Source organism: Arvicanthis niloticus, chromosome 5 (genome assembly GCF_011762505.2).
Source record: "Arvicanthis niloticus isolate mArvNil1 chromosome 5, mArvNil1.pat.X, whole genome shotgun sequence".
Taxonomy (NCBI): Eukaryota; Metazoa; Chordata; class Mammalia; order Rodentia; family Muridae; genus Arvicanthis; species Arvicanthis niloticus.
Window position 1 is genome coordinate 6,375,983 of NC_047662.1, and position 22,473 is coordinate 6,398,455.

The window sequence follows — 22,473 nt, forward strand, 5'->3', positions numbered from 1 at the left end:
CAGAGTCCGGTCATGCACCCTGTTGTGTCACAGCCCCAGTGTCCTTGCCATTGGGCCCCAGACAGTGTTTCATATCCTCACCCTACGTCCTTGTGTTCTAAGCAACTTTTCCATAGACTCAGGCAAAATGAAAGGAGTGGGGGCTTCTGATAGCTTCAGACTAATTATCCCTGGAATGCACTGTTTACAATTTCAGCCCAGCAGTATCAAAATCTAAGACTCTGACCGCTGCTATTAAGTTCAATGGCCTTCCCGTCTGTGACTGGGACAGGACAAGGGGACAGTGGGACCTCAAGTCCCTCTAAGACAAGCAAGGATTAGGGGTTGAGTCCAAATAGTAAGTTGGCTTTCAGTGAGGTAGGACCTCTGCTTTTAAAGACAGGGATTACTCCAAGGCAGACCCCCGCAGCCTGGCTGGTAAGTGCGGTGGTTTTTGTTTTTTCCATGAGACCTCCTTGGATTATGAAAACAAAACACTATGGGGGTGGGGGGTGGGATGGGAGGATGAGAAAGTAGGACAGAGTTGAGAGTGGGAATGAGGACTGTGTCCTTACTATGCTCAGAGTGGGGTTCCGGTTGCATATACACTGGGGGCGGGAAGGAGACAGAATGAGTGTGAGGCAGAGAGCGGGGAGGTTCCAAGATGGATACATTCTGTCTCCTTCCTGTTCCCCGGCTCTCCGTTTCTTTCCCCTGAAGCCAACGTAGGCTGACTACTGTGGTCGAGAGAAAAACATGGACGCAGGGAGGCTAAGGAGCCACAGGTTCAAGCGAGCCTGAGGTTAGGGGAGTATTTAAGAGGATCTTCCAGGCGTTATGGTGACTCCTATATTAACAAAGATTTGGACCTTGTCCAAGGTCAGGACCCCATGCCCTTCCCACCCCATGCAACACTAGGTAGATGGGGCTGTCCCACCTCCCTTAGACTGCAGAGAAGAGCAGAGCAAGCAAGCTCTCGTGGAAACCCAGAAAGTAAGGAATCGGATGGAGGAATGACCAATACTTCTTTCTCCCTGCATCTCACCCCACTGCAGGGAGCAGACCTGGAGACTTGGGTGAGGGTCTGAGGAGGGATGAGATGTGCCCTCAAGTCTCTCCTAGTTCTGTTTAAGCATTCCTCCAGTGTCTACTTATGGTATCCCAGGTCCCTGACAGTAGGGTATTCCTGCATGGGAGAGATCTCATCCCAGAAGAAGATGGGACTGAGGGGAAGGTTCTGGATGTGCTGGGACAGGAGGGGATTGGAACCTGAACTGTGCTGGCTGTACCTGAAGCCTACCCCACAATACCCACAGGACGGTGTGGAGCCCTGGTGGAGTCCTGGCTGCTCTACCCCAGGTTTGGCTGGGGTCTGGTGGGAAATAGCTTTTCTTCTTCAATGGTGAGTCTATTCGTCTGATGATGAGCTGTTTGGGGGAGCAGGGGAAATGGGAGCCCGGCCCCCGCCTGGCTGGGGTTTCTGGTGATCCCTTCTAATGGGACATCACCCCTGCACCTGCCAAGCTTACTAGAGGAAAACAGTTTGCATACCTGGCTCAGTGCTCTGTGCTCTGTGCTGTGTCGGCCATGACTCTGCAGTTACTAGGGCACCAGTGTGTTCCTGTGTCTTTCTGAGTGGGGTTCAGAGGGGTCCTTAGGTCTTGGGAAATATGCAGAGGCAGAGGAAGGGAATGAGTTACCTCCTGGCCTCCCACTGGCTCGCAGCCTCCAATCTTGGAGGGCCCTTAAACTGCTGGGCCGATTACCCTGTAATTGTTCCCAGCAGCTAGGAGGAGAGAGAGGCCTGTTAGGCCTTCGTGTTTGTTTTGCCTTCTGTGTTAGGCCAGTGGTAACCAAGGGCCGTTTCCCCTTGGTGACGGTGGAGCTGACTCTGGCCAGGACTGATCCAGGCAGCTCAGGCACGGCAGGCCTGGGAAGCCTGTGTGGCAGCCACATTCAGGAGGATACCCAGGTCTCAGCAACCCAGTGCTACCTTCATTGTACTCAAATCCTACCCCCGGTGGTGAAGACCCACCAACTTTTCTCCTGGCTTTTCTCCAAGGCACTTGCCTGGAACATTCCAGAACTCTGGATTTCATGGTAGGTGTTGGGAGACTGTGAGGCCACTTGCAGGCTGGCCGCATGTGGGCGGGTCTTGGACAGGCTCGTGGACTTCAGCCAAGATGCAGGGTTGTGACTGACCGCCTGCCTAGGTTCCTTCAGGCCCAGGGTCCTGAGGTCATCCCAGGGAGAGATCAGAGGAGGACATGGCTATGTGAGGCAGCTGCAGACAGCCATGGACACCAACCAGGGAAGGCTCCATGGAGCCAGGCAACCAGAGCAGACCTTGAGAAGAGGGCTGCAGCTGAGTGTGGTTCCTTCAAGGGCAGAGAATTTCTATAGCAGGCATGGGACCAAGAGGTCTCAGGATCTGCCTGTCTAACTGGAATCTGGGATACTGAGAGTAGAAGAGCCCAACAGAATGGCTGAAGCCTGAGGTGGGCAGAGGGACGGCTGATGGCTGACTAGAGGAGAAGCCTGGGGTGCTATCCCCATGACTTGTCCTCCCAGAACCCAGTGACCACTGCCTTCTGTTTTATGTGCCCCATCCTGCCCACCTGTATGGGTCTGGCAAAAGAGTCTCTCATCATTGTCTGCCCTCTCATCATTGTCTGCCCCCTCTGTCACATGGTTGTGTTTTAGGATCAACTTCCGGGGGGCAGGGGGGATGAAGCTCTTCATCTAGAGTAGAGGCCCTCAACCTTCCTAACGCTGGGACCCCTTTAATACAGTTCCTCCTGTTGTGGTGACCCCCCCCCCAACCATAACATTATTGTTGCTACTTTGTAACTGTAATCTTGCTACTGTTAAGAATCCCAATATCTGCATTTTTCTGATTGTCTTAGGTGACTCCCCCTGTGAAAAGGTTATTTAACCCCCCCAGGTTGAGAACCACTACCTAGTGTTCTCCTAATGTACTTCCTGTAAGCCTCCACCTCCCAAAGAGTCACCCTGGCAGCCCCAAGCCACCTGAGCACAAATCACCTGAGGCCTGTTCAGGTCCTACCAGTGAGCAGGTAGGGTGGGACCTGAGGCTCTGCATTTTCATCAAGCACCTGGCATGCATATGGTGTTTGCTGGACGTCACAAGGTGTAGGGCAAGCCAGGTGACCGGTCCCCTCCTTTTATAAAGTGACAGCGTGCCTGTGTTGGGGCCATAAAGGAGTCACACTGCACCACATGCAGGATTTCCATGCTGTCTGGTTTTCTGTTTGGGGCCCTGGAGAGGGAGCTGTCAATCAGGAGAGATGGGATGCAGGGAGTGGGGCTGAGCATCCCGTGTAACTTTCACACGGGTCTCTGCCACCGGTCCAGCTGCCTATACCATTAGGCCTCAGTGATTCATTGTAGCAGTGTTACGCAAAAGCAGGTCCCAGAGGCTTGTTTTGTTGGCAGGTCTTGTCAGCTCAGCAGAAAAGAGAGGCTTCTGATAGGGGAACGGAAACTCGGGCAGCCAGAGAGCTCAGCGGCGCCTTTGGTAGGAGCAGGGATTGTGGTCCAGCTCCAGCTGTGGAAATCTGAGTCTGGCAGGAAGGCTTGCAGCAGGGTCCTGAAGAGGAGTCTCCCACAGTTGGTCGAGTGGCAGCTGCACAGCCGTGATGTGCCAAGGCCTCTTGCATCCCCCTTCAGGCATGTAAAGGTGACATGTGTGCTGCCGATCCTGTCTCAGGAAACCCAGCCTGCCAAGCACGTACCTCAGCCCAGCTGTCTACAGAGCTCTCGCCAGCAAGGCCAGAGTGTAAAATATACATTTGCGTCTTGTGTGTGGACGTGGGGTGGCAGGAGCTGGGCTACCTGAAGTGGTCAGCCCTGAGCTTGTTGATGCTCCAAGGATGAGCTGACTGTTAGGACAAGCAGCTTCTTCCCTCTCTCCACCGGCCGCCCTTCTGGGTCAGCCCACTACATGGCTATGCAGCCAGTTCCCCCTTTCCCCCTTTATGTTTTCAAGCAGTGAGAACTGGGAAAGACAGTCCCCAGATCCAAATTGTTTTCCTAAGAAACATTCCTTTGGCTGCCTGGCTTCAGGGAGCAGAGGGAGGAAAGGCCCCTCCTCTCCCAGACACTGGAGGCTCGATCCCCAGGGGCTCTGTGGCTGTTATTGAGTTCAAGATGGCCCAAGGTAGCCACAGAGCTAAGTCACCTCTTCAGGCTGCTCTTCTTCACAACATGGCTGAGTTTGAGATAAGGGATGGATCTGCATGTCTGTGCTGAATCCCTGTCTCAGGAAACACACCCCTCTGCTCTTCTTTTCCCTCCCCCCACTAAATTGGAAAAGTATCTCCAGTGTTATCCGCTCACGTTTTTTAGTGTTTGTTTATTGGTTGGTTGATGTGCATGTGTGTAAGCACGTGCGCCAAGGCCTTTCCTGAGGAGGAGATGCAATGCACACGCCTACTCACCCCACCCAGGGAATCCATCCATGACAGACCAAAGTACTGATGCTACCAAAGTGCAACTTGATAAACCAGTAAGTTTTATTGGAGTTACTTCCAGGAATATGGGTGAGGGGTCACTTAAAGGGGCAGAAATGACTCAGACACCTGCATCACCAAAGCCTACCCTAGCATGAGTGACAGCTCACAAAGCTGGGAACCCAAGCTCACTGCACAGCCTTCGGGCAGCACAACAGGTGGGAGAGTGTCCTTTCCAGGTGCCCCAGTTGGTTTTAACCTCTTCTAGGCAGCTGATCTGGACTCAGAGTCTTTGCATTTCAGCTTTCTGAAATAAGAACTCTGAGCTTTTATTGCTTACTCTGGCAGGGAGGGGCCTAATGATTCTAGTCAGTTTCAGGGACTTCCTGAAGCCATTTTGAGTTGCTTACTTTCCTGCTTAAGGAGCTTGCCTGCAGGGTGGAATGTTTGAATCTCTGGAGGAAATTACTATACATAATTCCATGGAGCAGGTGTGAAGGTCACTCCTCTTCTACTGTGTGGGTCACAGGACTCAAACTCAGGTCCTCAGGTTTGGTGGCAAATCCCTTTCATCTCTCTGGCCTTGGCTCCTCATTTAATGCTGGACTTCTGGTAGGATCTATGTTTTATCCTCTAAGCAACCAGTGAGGTTGGGCCAATAGTGGATAAGGGACCCAGAGCTAGGAGAGCTGAGGAAATACGGTCACCGAGCTTGTGGAGCAGAAGGCGATAACTGACGGCCCAACTCCAGACTGCACATGCCCTCTGCACTTGGTTAAACCAGTCTCCCTTGACTGACTGGGGCCCAGCCTAGCTAGAAACAGTTTATGGGAAATGATGGCACCTGTCTGAGGTGCTTGGGCTGTGCTCACGCTGTAAGTGGTGAGGTTCCAAGAACTTTGCCCATTAGAACGAGTTTGCATGTGAGGACAGGCCGGGTCCCACTGAGCATCAGTGTGGGGCCTCCAGGGTGTGGGCAGGAGTCCTGTGGTGTAGTATTGCTGGAGGCCAGGCCAAGATAGCATCAGCAGGGGGGAGCAAGCAAGAGTTGAGCAGCCAGGATGGTTTCCTGATATCAGAAAGTGGGGTCCTGGGGCTGGAGAGATGGCTCAGCAGTTAAGAGCACTGACTTCTCTTCCAGAAGTCTTGAGTTCAATTCCCAGCAACCACATGGTGGCTCACAACCATCTGTAATGGGATCTGATGCCCTTTTCTGATGTGTCTGAAGACAGTGACAGTGTACTCATACATTAAATAAATAAATTAAAAAAAAAAAAAAAAAAAAAAAAGAAAGTGGGGTCCTTGCCAATGCTTGATGCCTCAGGCTGTGAACCTGCTCTGTGAGAAAGTAGGCACTGGAGCGTGTGAGCGGGCCTCCTGCCTGCTGGGCTGGGCCCGTGTGCTGCTCTAGCAGTGCCAGCGTCCTTCCACGATTAGAGTTTTGGGTGTGCTGGTCACCACTCCCCAGACTTCTGTTTGGGCGCAGGCGGGAGATACAGGCACACATTCCAGATTTCTCCAGAGAAACTTGATCCACAGGTGCCTGCTCAAGGATGCAAAGCTGCCAAGCCAAGCTCAGCGCTTTTTTACTTTTGCAGAGGAGAAAAAAAAAATAGTGTGTGGGTGCAGGGACAGAGGATTACAGCAACCAGACTCTCTAACTCTCACATCTAAATACTATCAGCCGTGGCTGGTGTGAAGCACTGGCTGCAAGCCGGTGTTCAGTCAGCCAGGTCCCTGTAGGTTCTGGGTGTCCTTCAACTTTGCGCCTCTGCCCCACCCCCTCCTCCTTTCATCATGGGCACGCAAAGGCGCATGCTTTCCTTCAGTTGGGCTTCCTTCAGATAGCATAGGATTAACCTTTTTGTGTGTTTACAAGTGTGGTGGGGTGCACCTGCATGGATTGAAAACACATACATGACAATGTGGGTCAGCCCACCTTGGTGTTATCTGTCAGGAGCTATCTACTTTGCTTTTTGAAACAAGACCTCTTACTGGAGCCGAGGACAAACTGACCAGGCTGGACTGGCTGGCCGGAGAATCCCCAGGGTTCTTTCCTGTTCCCAGAGCTGGGATTACAAGGATGTGCCACTATTCGTGGCTTTGTACATGGATTTTGGGGGTTGGATGATGTTCTTCATGTGTGTGTGTGACAAGCATTTTATAAACTGAGCTATCTCCCCGGTCCACATTAACCTGTATGTTTAAGAATTACATTGTGTGTGTGTGTCTGGGTGTGAGCACATGTGTATGTGTGTGCACATACTTGTATACATTCACGTGTGTGCATGCGTGTGTGTGCTACGGTATATACATGTGGAGGTCAAAGGGCAACTTGGAATCAGTTCTCTCATTTGGGGGTCCCGTGATTAAATTCAAGTTGTTAGGAAATGCCATCTGCCGTCTTGCCAACCCGATATTAATCTGTTTTTTAAAAGGACAACTTGGTGGCACCTGGCACACACACACACACACACACACACACACACACACACACCACTTAGTCCCTGACATTTGGGTCCCTTATCTAGAGGTCCTGTCTACAAGCAGTCACTCCCCGTGACCGTTTACTGCCGCTTCACAGGCTGCTTTGGTCTGAATGGACTCTCCTGATCCATCCATTCTATAAGCTGGAATCACAGGTTGTGTGATCTTTTGTGTCTGGCTTCTCTCAGGTAGGATAAGGCTTTCCAGGTCCACCCACAGTGTAGCATGTACCTGGACAGTGCTTGGTCCACGGCTAAGCACTGCTGCATCACACGTGAGCGCTGCAGTTCACAAATCGCATCAACTGTTGGTAGGGGCTTGGTCCATTTACCATTTGTATCAACAGCGAGACAACCAAATGAGGAGATTTAAAAGCAGGGTTCACCATGCATCCCTCGTGCTAAACACAACATACTTTAACATTCCTGGTTCTTTTCTATTTATTTGCCAGAGAATGAGAGCTTTGCTGTTGTTTTGCCTTGTTGAAATAAGGTTAGCCAACTTGCTATGTAGCCCAGGCTAGCCTCCAACTCGGAATCATCCTGTCACCACCTCTGAGTGCTGGAATTCTGGGTGTGAGCCAACAGCATTTTGGACAGCTGAGGGGTAGTCTACCCATACACTGGCCAAGAGGTCATTTTCTCCCTCCTGCACGTTCCTGTGTGTGACAAACTAGTACATGGGAATTCGCTCCCCAGAGTCTACATACAGCTTGTCTGAAGTGTAGGATTAATTCACTTGCCACCTTTGAACTTGCTGGGGCCTCCCCTTTAGAGGTCTTAGGACTTTCCAGGCTAACGGGGTTGGAACAAGAAGGCCAGGGACAGATAAGAGGAAATTCCTGGAGGCTACAGGAATCTGAGACATTAAAGTCCCCACTTTCCCCACCTGCCTGTGAGACCTGGGGATTTGACCTCTCCCAGGCCTCCTGTCAGTTCTGTGAAATCCCACCAGGGACCAGTGCTGAAGCTTCTCCCTGGTTCGTCTTAGACTCCTGTCCGAGTTCCCTGGCAGCAGTCCTTTAGAAGTCAGTTTGACCAACTAGCCAGGCAGAAACTCCTCGGCACCTCAGCCTGACACTGTGAGGTGCAAAGACCAAGAGGCCTAGAGGCAGGTTGGTGGGATCTTCCACATCTTCCATGAAAGGTGACTGTGAGGTGGGGGTTCTGAGAGCCAAAGTTTTGGGGGTGAGAATGAGCTACTGTTAAAGAGGGGATCTCAATCCCATATGTGACCGTTCTTACAGAGAACCCAGGTTATCATATAAAACTGATGCAAGGAATAAACTGTGGCTAGGAAAAACAACCCATGTACTGGGGGTGGGGTGAGGGTGTCACCTTTGGCCGTAAGTGGCCATCATTGTATCTGCAGTCTAGGGTAGTCTAGAAGGGAGGCAACTGTACGTATCTTGGTGCTTCTCCCTAGCTGTGGAGGAGAGAAAACTAACTATGCTTTCTCCATTTCCGTATTGTGAGTTCTTACTTGTGACATTTGAGATAGTTGGTATCAGGGTAGAACGAGAGGTTTCTGGAAAGTCATAGAGGGGTTGGGGAGACGGTTCTGCAGATAGAACACTTGCTGCATAGGCGTGCAGGCTGCAGTTCAGATCTCTAGCACCCATGCAGATGCTGGGCTGCTGTAGTAGCCGATCTGGAATCCCAGTCTATGGGAGGTGAAGACAGGGTACCCCTTCTGCAAACTGGTTGGATGAGTGTCTTTGCACACACAAGGACATCACACACACACACACACACACACACACACACACACACACCATAGAGTAAGCCCATTTAATATGGGTGGGGGAGCCAGTTGTGACGCTGTACGCCTTTGTTCCCAGCATTTGGGAGAACCAAGACTCTGTGCAATTCCCAGGGGCTGCCCCTGCTGCCCCGCCTCACTCTCGCTAATGTGATTTCAGGGAGCAACCGCACAGCCTCGTCCCCTTCTGGATATTTTGGGGGTGACTCTTGCTGCTGCTTTTTATCTAAGGGGTTCACCTGACTGAATGAATCCAGAAGAGAGTGTTGTGCAAGGAGGCCTTCTGGTCCCTCAGCTTTTGGCATGCCCTGTGCAGGGACATCTGTGTGTCTTATGTGTCTTCTCTCAGAGACAGACAGCTGAACAACTGGACTTATCTCTGTGACCCATGGACCCAAAACTTCCCATGAGCCCCTACACTTGCCGTTCATGTTCCCTGTTTTTAGAGATACTTTAGTACTGAGAGAGACGGGAGGAGGCAGAGCGGCTGCATGGACGATGCTTCTCCTGTGTGCTAGATGCTGGGAGCTGGAGCTGGGGCTGCAGTCTGTGTCCTGAAGTAACAAAGGCCATGCCTCTTTCTTGCCTTTCATGCCTTGCACACCCAGGTAGTTTGAGGCTGTTCACCTGGATCTGCAGAATGGGGCAAATTTACCCCAACCCAAGCCCCTAACCCTCCCCGAGAACCTCCTCCTCTTTCTCTTGCTCCTTGTATCTGGAAGACATGAAGTGAACTGAGATCACTTCTAGAGGTAATCTTCTCTATGAGAGGACATCGGGGTGATACCTGCTCCTATACTAGGAGACCCCAAAAGCTGAGCATTGGTTTGATGCTGGACTGTAAGCTATCTCAGACCTGTTAGCTTACTCTCAGATCGGGCAGCCCAGAAGCCAGCCTGGTGGGGAACCAGGCAAGAGTAACCCTGGGATTGTTTCCCTGGGGAGTCTTCTCTGGGGAGGGACGACTTGGGGGCTGTAGGCACCTACCTCCAGCACCCCATCTTCTGCTTTGCTCTGGTGCTGATAAGGGCATGGGGTACGGGGCAACCAGAGCCTTCCTCTGTGGAGTCCTTCAGTAGCTCCCCCTACTTCTCCGGTGCTGCTGTGGGAAGCACTCAGCTCCCTCTGTGCCAGCACTAGCAGCCCAGTTTGTGACTGACTCCCTTAGGCCGTGAGAACCAGTGACCCAGAGTGTAGACTCTTCCCACTGTCACTAAGGTACACATGCCACGCTGTGGCTGCCCCTTCTGCGGCAGGGCTTCTCTGAGTGAGTCGCAGATCATAGCCCTCTGGCTCTAACTAGACTACACGCTAACTGTTATTTTAATTTCTGGTCTCTGTATGAATGTCTCACCAATTTCCCAGGGGTGCGAAGCAACTGCTTCAAGCTCTTTCTGAAAGTGTAGTGAGTCATCTGGGTCCTTCTGTAGGTGTCTGTGGCAGGTGCATTGCGCTCTTTTGAAGCCAGAGGCTAGAGCTCTGGACTATGTGGGATTTTTCTTTCCAAAATCGCCTCTCAGAACTTCCCAGAAGGGCTTGATACTCTCTGATGGTTCTAGGGTCAGAAACTTAATTTTATCCCCCTGCCTGAGAAGGCCTCTCAAGTGGCAGGAGTCACAGGGAAGATAGTGCCTTTGTTCTGTACACCAGCGTGTGCTGGTGTTGCGCCCTGAGCGCTCTCACCACCCAACCCTCCCTGCCGGCTGTGTTCCTCTGGCTGGAGGAAGCAGTGAACCCTAATGAACAGGCCTAGCTGGGCCAGGCGGTCAGACAGTGGCTCAGCCAGCCTGCAGAGGCTGCACTGTAATATAATAACAGGCTGTTCTGCCTCAGGCATATTGCTCTTGCAAAACCCTGGGCTGCAACCACTGAGGTGTGAGGCAGGGAGGCCGCAGGAGGGAGGGAGCCTATTTGATCTTCAGGTGAAAGGAGGTTTTATAAATAGGTCACCTTGTTCCACATCCTGAATTTCATTCTTTCTCCATCTCATGTCAAAACAATGGTTTTACTGTTCTGGGGTCAGGGGTACTGAGGGTGAGCCTAGCTTCAGGAGGTAGGTGTGTGTCTGCTTCCTCCCTGGTGGCCCTCCTCTGTCCACTCCTATACACGGCCCCCCCAGTCACCTTGGCAGGGCCTTCTACAGTAAAAGGCTAGTTTTCAGAAGAAGTGGGACTCTTGGGCCCAGCTATCTGAAAGCACTCAGGTGGTGGTGGGGTCGGGAGGTGGAGTGAGGTCTGAGGGGCCATATCATTTGCTGAGGGAACATAGTAGGGTTCCAGGTTGATACTGGCAAGTTCAGAAGTCCCAACTGAGCCAAGTGCTGGAAGTTGTCCCCATAGATGTCTCCCTCTGAGGTACCCATTCTTCTTCCTCATCCGCTATAGAGTTACTGTTGAGGCCAGAGCAGCCCCGGGTTTTATGGGGATGGCATTACGAGGCCCTTGACAGGGGCAGGGCTTGAGTAGAGCTTACCTGGCTGAGTTGCAGACTAAAGCAATGTGTTTGGGGCAAGCGGTGATAGATGACAGCTCCATTTTCAGTGGACAGAGTAAGTTTAGAAAGTGTAATGGCACTCTGGAGAATCGACTGCAGAAATAATGGTTTCTTTGGGGACAGCCTTACAGCTTGACTGCCATTCTTATCTTTGATTCCACTTTTCTGTCAATCACGAACCTCAGCAAATCGAAAATGAACGTGCCTTCTCTTTCGTAGCATTGTCCCAGGGTGGCCACTATAAGATGTTCGACATTTATTCTTCTGGGTCTTTCTCTGTGCCTGCGCCTTCGGAGATGGGAACACATACTGCACGTTCCTGTGATCCACGGTAATAACCTCACGGTATCAATTTTGCAGCCTAATCCCAAGATGCCTCATTCCCAGGGCTTACACTGCATGAAATGTCTTCATCTGACGCTCCTGTGTGTAGACCTGCTGGGGGCGGTGAGCCTCTCACATAAGACTCCTGAAAGAGTATTTGGCACCTGGTTGGAGGTGTGCCATGCTCCTCCCAAGAGAAGGTTGTCCTGGTTGGGGTCCTATTCTTCACACTAGCTGATAGTTCCCTGCCATGCTTCGCTCCTCTGTCCTCCATGATGTCTTGGACAGCAATAAGGAGCCCTTGACTGAAGGCTGCCCATGGGAAGCCTCCAAGGCTTCAGGAGGTTCCTGTCTTGTTAGAACCAAGCTGTGCATTTGAAAGTCTATTACAGATGCCACCTTTGCTAGGTTCCTAGTGACCCCAGCCGTCTAATCTAAGCTTTCACCTCTAGCTGTGGTTGCCTTTGAAGTGAACCTGGAACTCATCAGTGACCCCAACTCTGTGTGTGGCAGGAGTGGGGGAGGGGTGGGATTTCTTCCTTAAAGGAAGGCGGAAGAAATTTAAACCACAGGGTTCAGTGTGGTCTAGCAGATGCAGACACCCTTTCCTTAGTTCCTGCGCTTCTGATCTGATTCACTCTAACGTAAAGAAATGTAGAGTGAGTCTTGTGGGTATGTGTGTGTGTGTGAGTGTGTGTGTGTGTGTCTGTGCATGTGCCTGTGCGAGTGTGCGTGCATGTGTGCACATATGCCTCTGTATGTGTGTGTGCGTATGTGTGTACCTGTGCATGTGTGTACTTGTGTGTGCATGTGTCTGTGTGTGCACGTGTGTGAGTGTGTGTGTGTGTGCATGTGTGCGTGTGCCTGTGCATGTGTCTGCGTGCGTGTGTGCGAGCTTGCGAACTGGCCTGTCAAAATCAGACATCAGCCCTCAGGGCCAGTGCCTTTGCTTTTGCATGCTGTGCTCCTGGCTCTGCTTCCCGTCTGTGTTTTTCTTACCCACCCCACCCTCCAGCCAGAGATAGGAAGGTCCCACCGTGTACTTGGGGCTAGGTCTCTTCCATTCTAGACACTGACTGGTGTGTGCCAAGTGGAGCACGGGTTGATCTGGAATCCCAAGAGCAGGAAGGTGAGAACTGAGAAAAAACTGGGGTCCGCCTAGAATGTCCCTCTCACAGCCTTGGGGTCTTTCCCAAGCCTGGCCCCCTTGTCAGTGTGCTTGGGTTCAGCCACACATTCCTAACCAGCCACACATCCCATCCAGTGTCATTGGTGGCGGTAGGGGAGTGACCTGCCTGTGTGGCCCGTGAAGCTGCTCCAGCGGCGGCATTTCCTGAGTAATTATCCAGGTAGCTTTCATGTCGCAGAGCCCCTGTCACTGACTGCTCTTGACTCTAGAACAAGAATTCAGACTCCAAACAAGAGACACTTCTCTTTTGTGACTCATCAAGTTCTAGGCTACTGTGTAAACAATACTTTGTCTCTCATAGGCAGCCCGCTCACCCTTTGCCGATGCTTACCTCCCCCCACATCCTTGGTTGATCTTTAATCTGATTTTACCTGGAGAAAAACATTGCTGAGAGAAGGACTGGACGTATTCCCTGCTACCCAATAAGAGTAACAGACCTGCAGTTAGAGCGTGCTCGAGCGCATATGCGCACGTTCGACCACACACATGCTCACACACACAAATATGCACATGCACACTTGTGTACATAATCTCTTAACTGGGACACTTGCCTGCCTCACAGGAGCTGTGGTGGGGGTAATGACACTGTATGTCTGTCCCTTCCTCAGCCCTCTCAGGTGTGTTCGCCAACAGTGTAACTGTGTGACAGCTGGCAAGGGCAGCCCTGGCGACTCAGCACAGCGGGATGTGTTCAGTATTCAGGGTGGCCAGAGTTTGGTAGGGCAAGCAGTTTGGTAGGGCTTTGTTTGGGGATTAGCTGGTGTGAGGATGCCCAGCAGGTGCTGTGTGGAGGGACATGCTGGTGAATGCCAGAGTTCACTCTCTGAGCGTGACACCAAGGCACTCAAAATAGGAGTCACCAACTTCTAGGCTTCTTTCTGTCCTGCTCCTCCACCCAGTGACCACTGACATCACTCCATCCAGTTGTACCCCTGTGCACACAGTCGTGTGTGCCTGTCTATGTAGGCATCTGTGGGTGCCATGGCTGATGGGGTCTGGTGATGGCAGACTAGCCCTGTGGGCTCCCTGCTGTCTGTCTAGTTTCAGCCTACAAGGCAACAGACACTTGGTGGCTCCTGGTCAGGGAGCTGAGTCCTCCCACCTCTCCGAGGCTTGCCGTCTGCTTCCCCCCCAACCCCCCCCCCCCCGAACTTGAGGCCTAGCTCTCAGGTGGCACACCTGGATCAAGCTTGAGCCTCTGCTTTGCTTCCAGAACAGCAGGAGATGGAACTGGGGGTGAGCCAGAGCCAGCATCTGTACAGGGTCCCCTACTTCCTGTTAACTATACCCACTGTTAGTCCTTACTGGCTCAATGAAGCTTGTCTGGTCCAGTGGCAACCACACTGTAAAGACCCACCCATGTTCCTGTCACTCAGCACACATGGATGGCACACACCCACCCCACCCTGAGCTCCATGTCCAGGTATTTTGGAAGAGCAGTTTTTTTCACAGTTTTATAAGAGGGGTCAGTCAGCAGACTATGGCTATGTTAAATCCAGCTCTCTGTTTTCTTAAAGTATTATTAGATATAGCCACACCCATTTGTTTACACACTGTCTGAAAAGCCTAAAACATTTACTATCTGGCCATTCACAAAGCAAATTCACTGACCTCTGGTTGAGTGGAGTCCTTAATCTTGGTCTTCCGTGGGACGGCATTCCAGTGCTTGGGTCCCGGCCAGAGGCAGTGTTCATATGTTGGCCCAGGTGTGGTAACCAGGAACACTGGCTCACAGTGATCTTTGTTCAGTGAACGAGCACATTCTAGAACATCAAAGTAAAATGCCAGTTGTGCCAAGCCCTCTCTAGGACATTGTCTCCATTGAGTTTCGGATAAGCATGTGACACACGGGCGACACCCACGTTGCAGATGAACAGAGGAAAAGTTGGACACACCAAAAGTGAATCGTAGTCGGTGTACAAAGCACAGCGTCCTGAGTGAGTTTGGGAGCCTTGGAGACAGGCCTGGGGACATGCCCTGCGGGCTACAGCCCAGGGAGAGGTGAGAATGGGAGGGTACGTTGGCACGGGCATATTTTAACAACTAATTTATCTTTAAGTTAGATGTGTGGGTTAGAGTGCAGGTCCCCACAGAGGCCAGAGGCCCCAGCTTTTCTGGAGCTGGATCGATAGACAGTTGTGAACTGTCTGGTGTTGAGACTGGGAATCAAACTTGGGTCCTCTGCAAGAGCGGTATTTACTTTTAACCGCTGAGGCATCTTTCTAGCTACCTGTATGGGAACAATTTAAAAGGGGATGGTATAGTCATCCTTACATAGGTGAGGAGATGGCCTAACTACAGACACTAGAACAGTGTCATCTTCAGCCAACAACCTGGACACACAGGAAAGATGAGTCAAGAGTGGCTCTAGGTTGCCATGGCAACTGACCACTCAGAAGGTGACTCAGATGATTCGATGTTGGGACACATACAACAGAGTGCTTGGACCATGTCCCCTGGCCTGCCCTTACGAGAGAATCATTCCACAATACAGTGGACACTTCAACGTGTGCCAGCCGGCCGTCTCTCCAGCTCCTTCTTCCCACACCTCCTGTCCAGTGGACACTCACCATTCATAGCCATTCCATGCCTGGAGCTCCCTACAGGCCAGAGAGGGAAGCAGCTCAGCACAGTGGGAGTGTTGGTGAACTCACTGGGCTGTGTACGGGCCATTGGTAACATCTTACAGCTAGAAGAGCTCGTGGGACTGACCTGGACAGATAGTGGATGCTCTGCTCTGAGGTAGCTTCTTTGGTTGTTATTTCTAAGGCTGCTAGGAGATCCCTTCTGATACCTGCCTTATGCTTGCCTGCTTGCGCCTTCCCAAAAGTCTGTTCAGTGGTGACAGAGTGGGATCCATGATCTGGCTCAGGGACTGGCGGGCTGAGGCCTGGCCTGTTTTTATAAGTAAAGTTTTACTGTAATGCACTCAGGAACGTCAGCTTCTACGCCTTCTATAGGAGCTTGTGTTCTATGGTGGTGATGTTGAACAGTTTGTAATCTGGTCCATGAAGCCCAAGACAATTAGCATGGAGCTTTTACACATAGGATTTGCTGGTTTCTGGTTGTTTTCATTTGATTTCTGCTGTGATATTTAAAAAGAAAAAACATTCTGATGAGAAGCAATTTTGATGAGGAAAAGATTTACTCCAGCTTACAGGTTACACTCTTGTCATTGAAAGAAGTCAGGGCAGTAACTCAAGGAGCTTGAAGCAAAAAAAAAAAAAAAAAATCAGGTGATTGACTGAGCCAGCAACAGCCCTGGGTCCAAAAGAAAAGTTTTTTTAAAAAAGGGTTCAGGATGTAACATACATCACACACACACACACACACACACACACACACACACACACACACACACACACACTATACATACATTTAAAAAGAATTGTACTTGTGAGGCAGGCTCTTTATCCTCTGAGCCATCTTTCCAACCCTCCAGGTTTGGGTGGCAGAGAGCACAGCTCACAAGCAAGACCCAGGAGTGCAAATCCTTTGCTGTTTTCCCTGATCCAAGGCTGGACAGCAACAGGTCAGCCCTCCTCTTCCTCATTTCTACAGGCACTGAAGGTCGAGTAGATGCCGTGAGGCCTCCCTTCTTGTTCCGCCTCCCCATTCATTCTCCCTAACATATCCAAGGCATGTTGAAGCCAGAGGGGAAAGAGGTGACATGGAGTTAGTCCTCCCTCTGTGAGGCTGTAGCAGGAAGACTCAAGGGTGAAGCATCATCTTCTAGTTCATCTGCCTTCTGGTTGATCTTCTGCAAGTTAGCCCAGAACCATGTGAGGGTTTAGTATTATGACTCTTGTCTTGTCTATATTCATCTGAATCCAGGACCCAGCTTAGGGGGCCTTGCGGAAAGCCTTGTTGATAGCTTGGGTCCAGGCAGGCTAAGGACCTGATGAGGAATTGTGGAGGCCTCTGGGCTGTAGAGCCTGGCTTAGTGTGCATGCATTTGCAACGTTGAACTGTTCTACATCAGCGTGCCCTCCCTTGGGCCACTTGATGTCATGACTCTGAGAAGTGACGATGCTGGAGAGGAAAAGGGAAGGCTGGGTGTGGTGTCTTCATCTGCCTGTGCCGTGCTTTGCATTCTCTACAGGGAAGAGGGGAACAAGAAGGTGTCAGTGAGCCGAGGCTCACTCCGGGGTCTGTGCTGCTGCCTTGGCCTTCTGACCGTGAAAAGACAACCAGGAGGCCAACCAGCATCTCCCTTGTCTGAGACTGACCCAGGACATCGAGGGCAGTTCCAGTCCCTGTGTCCACCACACAGACCATGAGCTGGATGGCCTCGTGACAGCATAGGCACAGGGACAGGGCCATTTCATTCGGGACTGGGTTCCAGACTGCTGTGACGTCTTGGGGTGTGTGCACTTCCGTGTTTCTCTTAAATCTTCCCCCTGCTGCGACTCCCCAGCTCACCCACCCTCCTGTTTTTCTTTCCACCCATTAGGCAATACAGAGTGCTTCACAACCTTTGGAGATCGCCTAGCAACCTCCCTTAGGGGTTCTGTCCGGCCCTCACTGGAGATCTGGAGTCAACGCCCCGAGATTGATGAGTTTGTCTTGGGAGTCAGTGAAGAGGTGAAATAAAGGCCAACATGGGTCAGAAGGTCACGGGAGGGATCAAGACTGTGGACATGCGGGACCCCACATACCGGCCTCTAAAGCAGGAGCTCCAGAGTCTGGATTATTGCAAGCCCACCCGGCTGGACCTGCTGCTCGACATGCCCCCCGTGTCCTACGACGTCCAGCTGCTCCACTCCTGGAACAATAATGACCGTTCGCTCAACGTCTTCGTGAAGGAGGACGACAAGTTGATCTTTCACCGGCATCCGGTGGCCCAGAGCACAGACGCCATCAGGGGCAAAGTTGGGTACACACGTGGACTGCACGTATGGCAGATCACATGGGCCATGAGGCAACGAGGCACGCATGCCGTGGTGGGAGTGGCCACAGCAGATGCCCCTCTGCACTCTGTTGGGTACACAACCCTTGTAGGAAATAACCATGAATCCTGGGGCTGGGACCTGGGACGTAACCGTCTCTACCATGACGGCAAGAACCAGCCAAGTAAAACATACCCGGCCTTTCTGGAGCCAGATGAGACATTCATTGTCCCTGACTCCTTTCTTGTGGCCCTGGACATGGATGATGGGACTTTGAGTTTCATCGTGGATGGACAGTACATGGGAGTGGCTTTCCGGGGACTCAAGGGTAAAAAGCTGTATCCTGTGGTGAGTGCCGTCTGGGGCCACTGTGAGATCCGCATGCGCTACTTGAACGGACTTGATCGTAAGTGTCCCCTGCTTTGTCTAAAACAGTGCTGTCTCCCATGTCCCTGTGGTCTTGGCTAGCTTATGTAGTTATGGGATTTAAAATGTCTTTAAGTAGATAGCTCAGGGTTTGTAGATCTTCACAGGTCATATTTGACCTATACCTGGTTAAATGAGAAAGTCTGTCTAGAGCTTGCAGGAGTACCTGGCAGTGTTTCATGAATAAATAAAAGATGAATGTATGTATGGGTGGGTGGATGATGGATGGATGGATGGATGGATGATAGATGGATGGATGATTGATGGATGGGTGGATGATTGATGGATGGATGGATGAATGGATAGATGGATGAATGGATAGATGGATGGATAGATGGATGGATGGATGGATGGATGCATGGATGATGGATGGATGATTGATGGATGGGTATATGATTGATGGATGGATGGATAGATGAATGGATAGATGGATGAATGGATAGATGGATGAATGGATGATGGATAGATGATGGATGGATGATGGATAGATGGATGATGGATGGATGATAGATGGATGGATGATTGATGGGTGGGTGGATGATTGATGGATGAGTGGATGATGGATGGATGGATGATGGACAGATGATGGATGGAGAGATCAAATGATTGGATGAATAGGTGATGGATGGAGTAGTGAATAGATGAATGAATGCATGCATGAATGAATGAATGGTTTTATTATTCTCTGGCTAACATGCTTCTAGCCTTGACCTGTAGTTGACTGTGTTCTAGCACAGTAGAGTCAGCAAGTTGAGCTCTGTAGCCTTGGGGATGCTCTGCTCTCTTAGATAAGTGAAAGCCAGGGACCTCTCCCAACCGTGACCCAGATTCCACACCTCTCTCTCTCAGAGCCAGACACTCCATTGCACCACCATCTTGAGAAGGACTTGCTTAGTCTTGGAGTGGGGACACTGCTGAGTCAGCATTGACTTCTGCCTGTCCCTTTGGAAAGGGGCGTGGCCTTTCTCTGTGTTGAAATGGCTTGTGTGCTGCAACACCATGCTGGTGGCAGGTCCAGGTCATCCCAGCATGAGTGGGGGTGGGAAGCCATTTTACCAGGAGTCCTAGTGCTCCAGACCCATCCACCCCCATGCCAGGCCTCCTCTCATTTCCCACAAGGGCGTCTCCTGTGGTCTATATGGTCTATATCCATAGGGGACGAGCCAGGAAACGTCAATCTCCCGTGGCCGCTTTTAAGGGCAGGTTTGGCCTGGTACTCCAAATCCCAGCCCCGTCTGTGTTTCTGTGAGGCGTGGCTCTCGCTGATGTCAGACCTGACCATCCCACTCTCTAACCTTTCAGGATCCCTTACTCTCCCTCACCCCTTCCTCACGTCCATCTTTGAAAGGCTCTGGAATGTTCAGATAGTTGGGCGTGGGAAGCTAACTCCTAAATCTTCTCAGAAGCCCCACCCCTTTCTAGAATCCCCTCCCCTTTCTGGAATTCCTTCCCCTTCCTTTTTCATAGTCAGTGGCTGGGAACGATTTGTTGGGTGGAGCCATCAGTAGTGCAGAATCTCTGCCTGCTCCATCTTTCCCTGTGCAGCCCAGCCAAAGGGTATGGCACTCGTGGCAGATGTGGCTAAGTGTTCACCTCAAAGGGAACCTCTCTGAGGAAGTCAGCACAGACCTGGACCAGGGAACTACCAGAGCAAGTTCTGTGGGTCTGTCTCCCCCACCCTACCCCCCCACCCCCCACCCCCCCACCCCCCACCCCCATTACAGAAACAAGTAGCATAAGCCACAGCAGACTTTACAGGCATGGCCAGAGACTCCTGAGCCCAGGCTCTGGGACTGCCTCCCTCCTCCCTACAGAGGAGTGCTCAGTGCCCCAGGGAGATTTATGCTCCCTCGTGGCAGAGTGGCAGATCGGGAATCGATGTCTCCTAGACACCAGATCTGAGCTCCACAAGAATTGTCCAACCTTGTCTTTGGGAATAGACTTGCCAATACTTCCATGAGCCCAGGGAGTTACTGTGGTTTCCATGTGTCCCACTCCTGTACAGAATTCAGACTCTTGGCGGCTAAGAGGGGCCTGGGTGTTTGCCCTTGGCACAATTATGTGTAAGTCACATGGCTTTTCCAGCGGTGCCCTTCCAGAGGCCTAGGCATGCCCTGTGAGAAAACGGTACTTCATTGAGCTCTGCACCAGGTAGAGGGCTGGCTATCCACCAAACTAGTTACTGTTCTCGTTGCCAGAACAAAGCTGACAGATGCCCCTGAAGGAAGGAAGAAAGGAAGGAAGGAAGGAAGGAAGGAAGGAAGGAAGGAAGGAAGGAAGGATAGATGTAAGCGAGGAAGCAAGGAAGCGAGGAAGCAAGGAAGGGAGGGAAGGTTTATTCAGGCTCAGTTTGAGGGATACAGTCCATCGCGGTGGAGGAGCTATGAGAGTCATATTACATCCATAGTTGGGAAGCAGAGGAAGATGAATGCTTGCTTTCCCCTTTTCTTCAATCAGGAACTCCAGCCCTACAAGAAAATTCTGAAGAGGTTGGGTGGGACCATGAGAATGGGAGGGAATAAGTTCTTAGAAACCAGCTTGGGCTGGACAGGTAGTTCAGTGGTTAAGAGCACTGACTGCTCTTCCAGAGGTCCTGAGTTCAATTCCCAGCAACTACATGGTGGCTCACAACCACCTGTAATGGGATCTGATGTCCTCTTCTGGTGTGTCTGAAGACAGCTACAGTGTACTCACATATATAAGATAAATAAATCTTTAAAAAACAAAACAAACAAAAAGAAACCGACCAGCAGTCTGTCATGGCATCTAGTATCCAGATAGACTCAGAATGTCACATCAGGATACTTCTTGGTCAGCGACATGCACTCAGGGCTCTCTCCAGCTTAACTGAATGCCAAGATCCTTGGCCCTTCTTTTTCCACAGTCCTGGATATATATGGTTGACTTTGGAGGCTGCAGAGGAGAACACAGATGTCTCCCTTTCCCAACAAGCTGAGCAGGACATCTGAGGGCAGCCTGTTGTCCTAAGCCCTGCTGCAGAGGGAGAGTGAGGAAAGGGGGCATGTGTCAGCACCATCACCTGCCTCCACCAACACCTCAGCACATTGTTGAGGAGCAACTCATGCCTTACCGGGACCCTTAGCTGATGGCAGGCAAGGGTGGCGGCCATGACAGCTGTCCAGGCAAGAGATGGCTGCACCTGAGGCAACGCAAGCGCCATCGAGGTGACAGAGGCAGCCAGATTCTAGACTGCACACCGCAGTAGATGGTGTATAAGAAATGAGAAAGGCTACTGCGGCTGTGACTTCGGGTGTTCATCCTCAGCAGGTTGAAGGGTGTAGCCACAATCGGAAAGCTGGAAAAGCTGGAGAGAGAACATGTAGACATTGAAATTAGTCCAGGTGAACCTACACGTCACCCGAGACACGGGCAAGCAGGGGGAGTTCATCCATGTACAGACAGCACTGAAAGCGGCGACCCTTAGCGAGGAGTGTTGCTTAAGGATAGCAGGCTTGCCTAGCATGCAGAAGGTCCCAGGATCCATCCCCAGCCCACGAAAACAATAAGAAACACACCAGGACCCTGGATGAAAGCACCCAGAAAGATGGGGAGAGTCAGGTTTGAGAGCTGAGGCTGGACCTTGTTGGAAGTGGGGGGCGGGGCAGGAGATACAGGCCATGTGTCCAGAGGGTCCCAGGAGATGGTATTTGGATGCCAAAGGCAGAAAGAGTTTCAAGACAAAGTAATGACAGGTCAAGAATTCCGACAGCTGCCTTGGCAACCAGACAGTAGTTAGTGACCTTGCCAGGAGTCATCTGGGTGGATCGGGGTTACAGCCTGAGGTCTGATGGAGAAAGCAAGATGCTATCTGTCACAGTTCAGGAGGCCAGATGTCCGAGACTGAGCTGTCAACAGGGTTGGAGCTCCCAGAGGCTCCAGGGGAGAATCAGTTCCCTGAGCCCAGCAGGCCTGGCGTCTGCTGGTGCTCAGTTTGTAGCTGTGTCACCCACTTCCTTCCTCTCTCTGCTCCTGGCCAGTTCTCTGTGTATCTCTTCTCTCGCCCCACGTTGTTCTCTGGCTGCCCCGCCACAACGGTACCTTCTCAGTGCTCCCCAGGTCAAGCAGTGCTCTGGGGAGACTGACTACCCTGCCCCTGCCAGGACGCCCCTCGGGGAGTGTGACACCATGAAGGAGAAGTGACACTCTGTCTCAGACACGCTGGCCTTGTGAGGACAGCAGCTTCTCAGAGTTTGGAGAACAGAGACCAAGGGTATCTGTGTCACCCAGAGAGATAGCTGCTCTTCCCTAGGGACAAGGGCAAGGCTTTGAGGTTTCATGGCTCTTCCTAAGAGAACTGCTTAGCGCAAAGCTCGATGGCTAGTTCTACTCAGAACATTCTAGAATGTCCCCATGAATATTTTCTCAGCCAGAAGCTTGTAGGAGCAAGCACCATGTCAGCTGCAGGTACCATGGGGGTAAGCAGCATGACCAT

General features: G+C 51.5%; 1 protein-coding gene across 5 annotated transcripts in view; it reads left to right on the forward strand.

Annotated features, from left to right (window-relative positions):
- The window catches only part of Spsb1 (splA/ryanodine receptor domain and SOCS box containing 1), a 59,506-nt gene that overhangs the window by 32,167 nt on the left and 4,866 nt on the right, over nucleotides 1–22,473 (forward strand). The window contains exons 1-2 of one of the 5 annotated variants that reach the window (XM_076933711.1): nucleotides 1,363–1,381; nucleotides 17,159–18,000. In XM_076933711.1, coding sequence (XP_076789826.1) covers nucleotides 17,307–18,000 — 694 coding nt within the window. In that variant the 5' untranslated portion in view covers nucleotides 1,363–1,381; nucleotides 17,159–17,306. Of the gene's footprint in view, nucleotides 1–1,362; nucleotides 1,382–1,895; nucleotides 2,080–11,431; nucleotides 11,524–14,464; nucleotides 14,707–17,158; nucleotides 18,001–22,473 lie in introns of those variants that run through there. The other 4 variants (XM_034503646.2, XM_076933713.1, XM_076933712.1 and 1 more) reach the window with 4 other exon arrangements.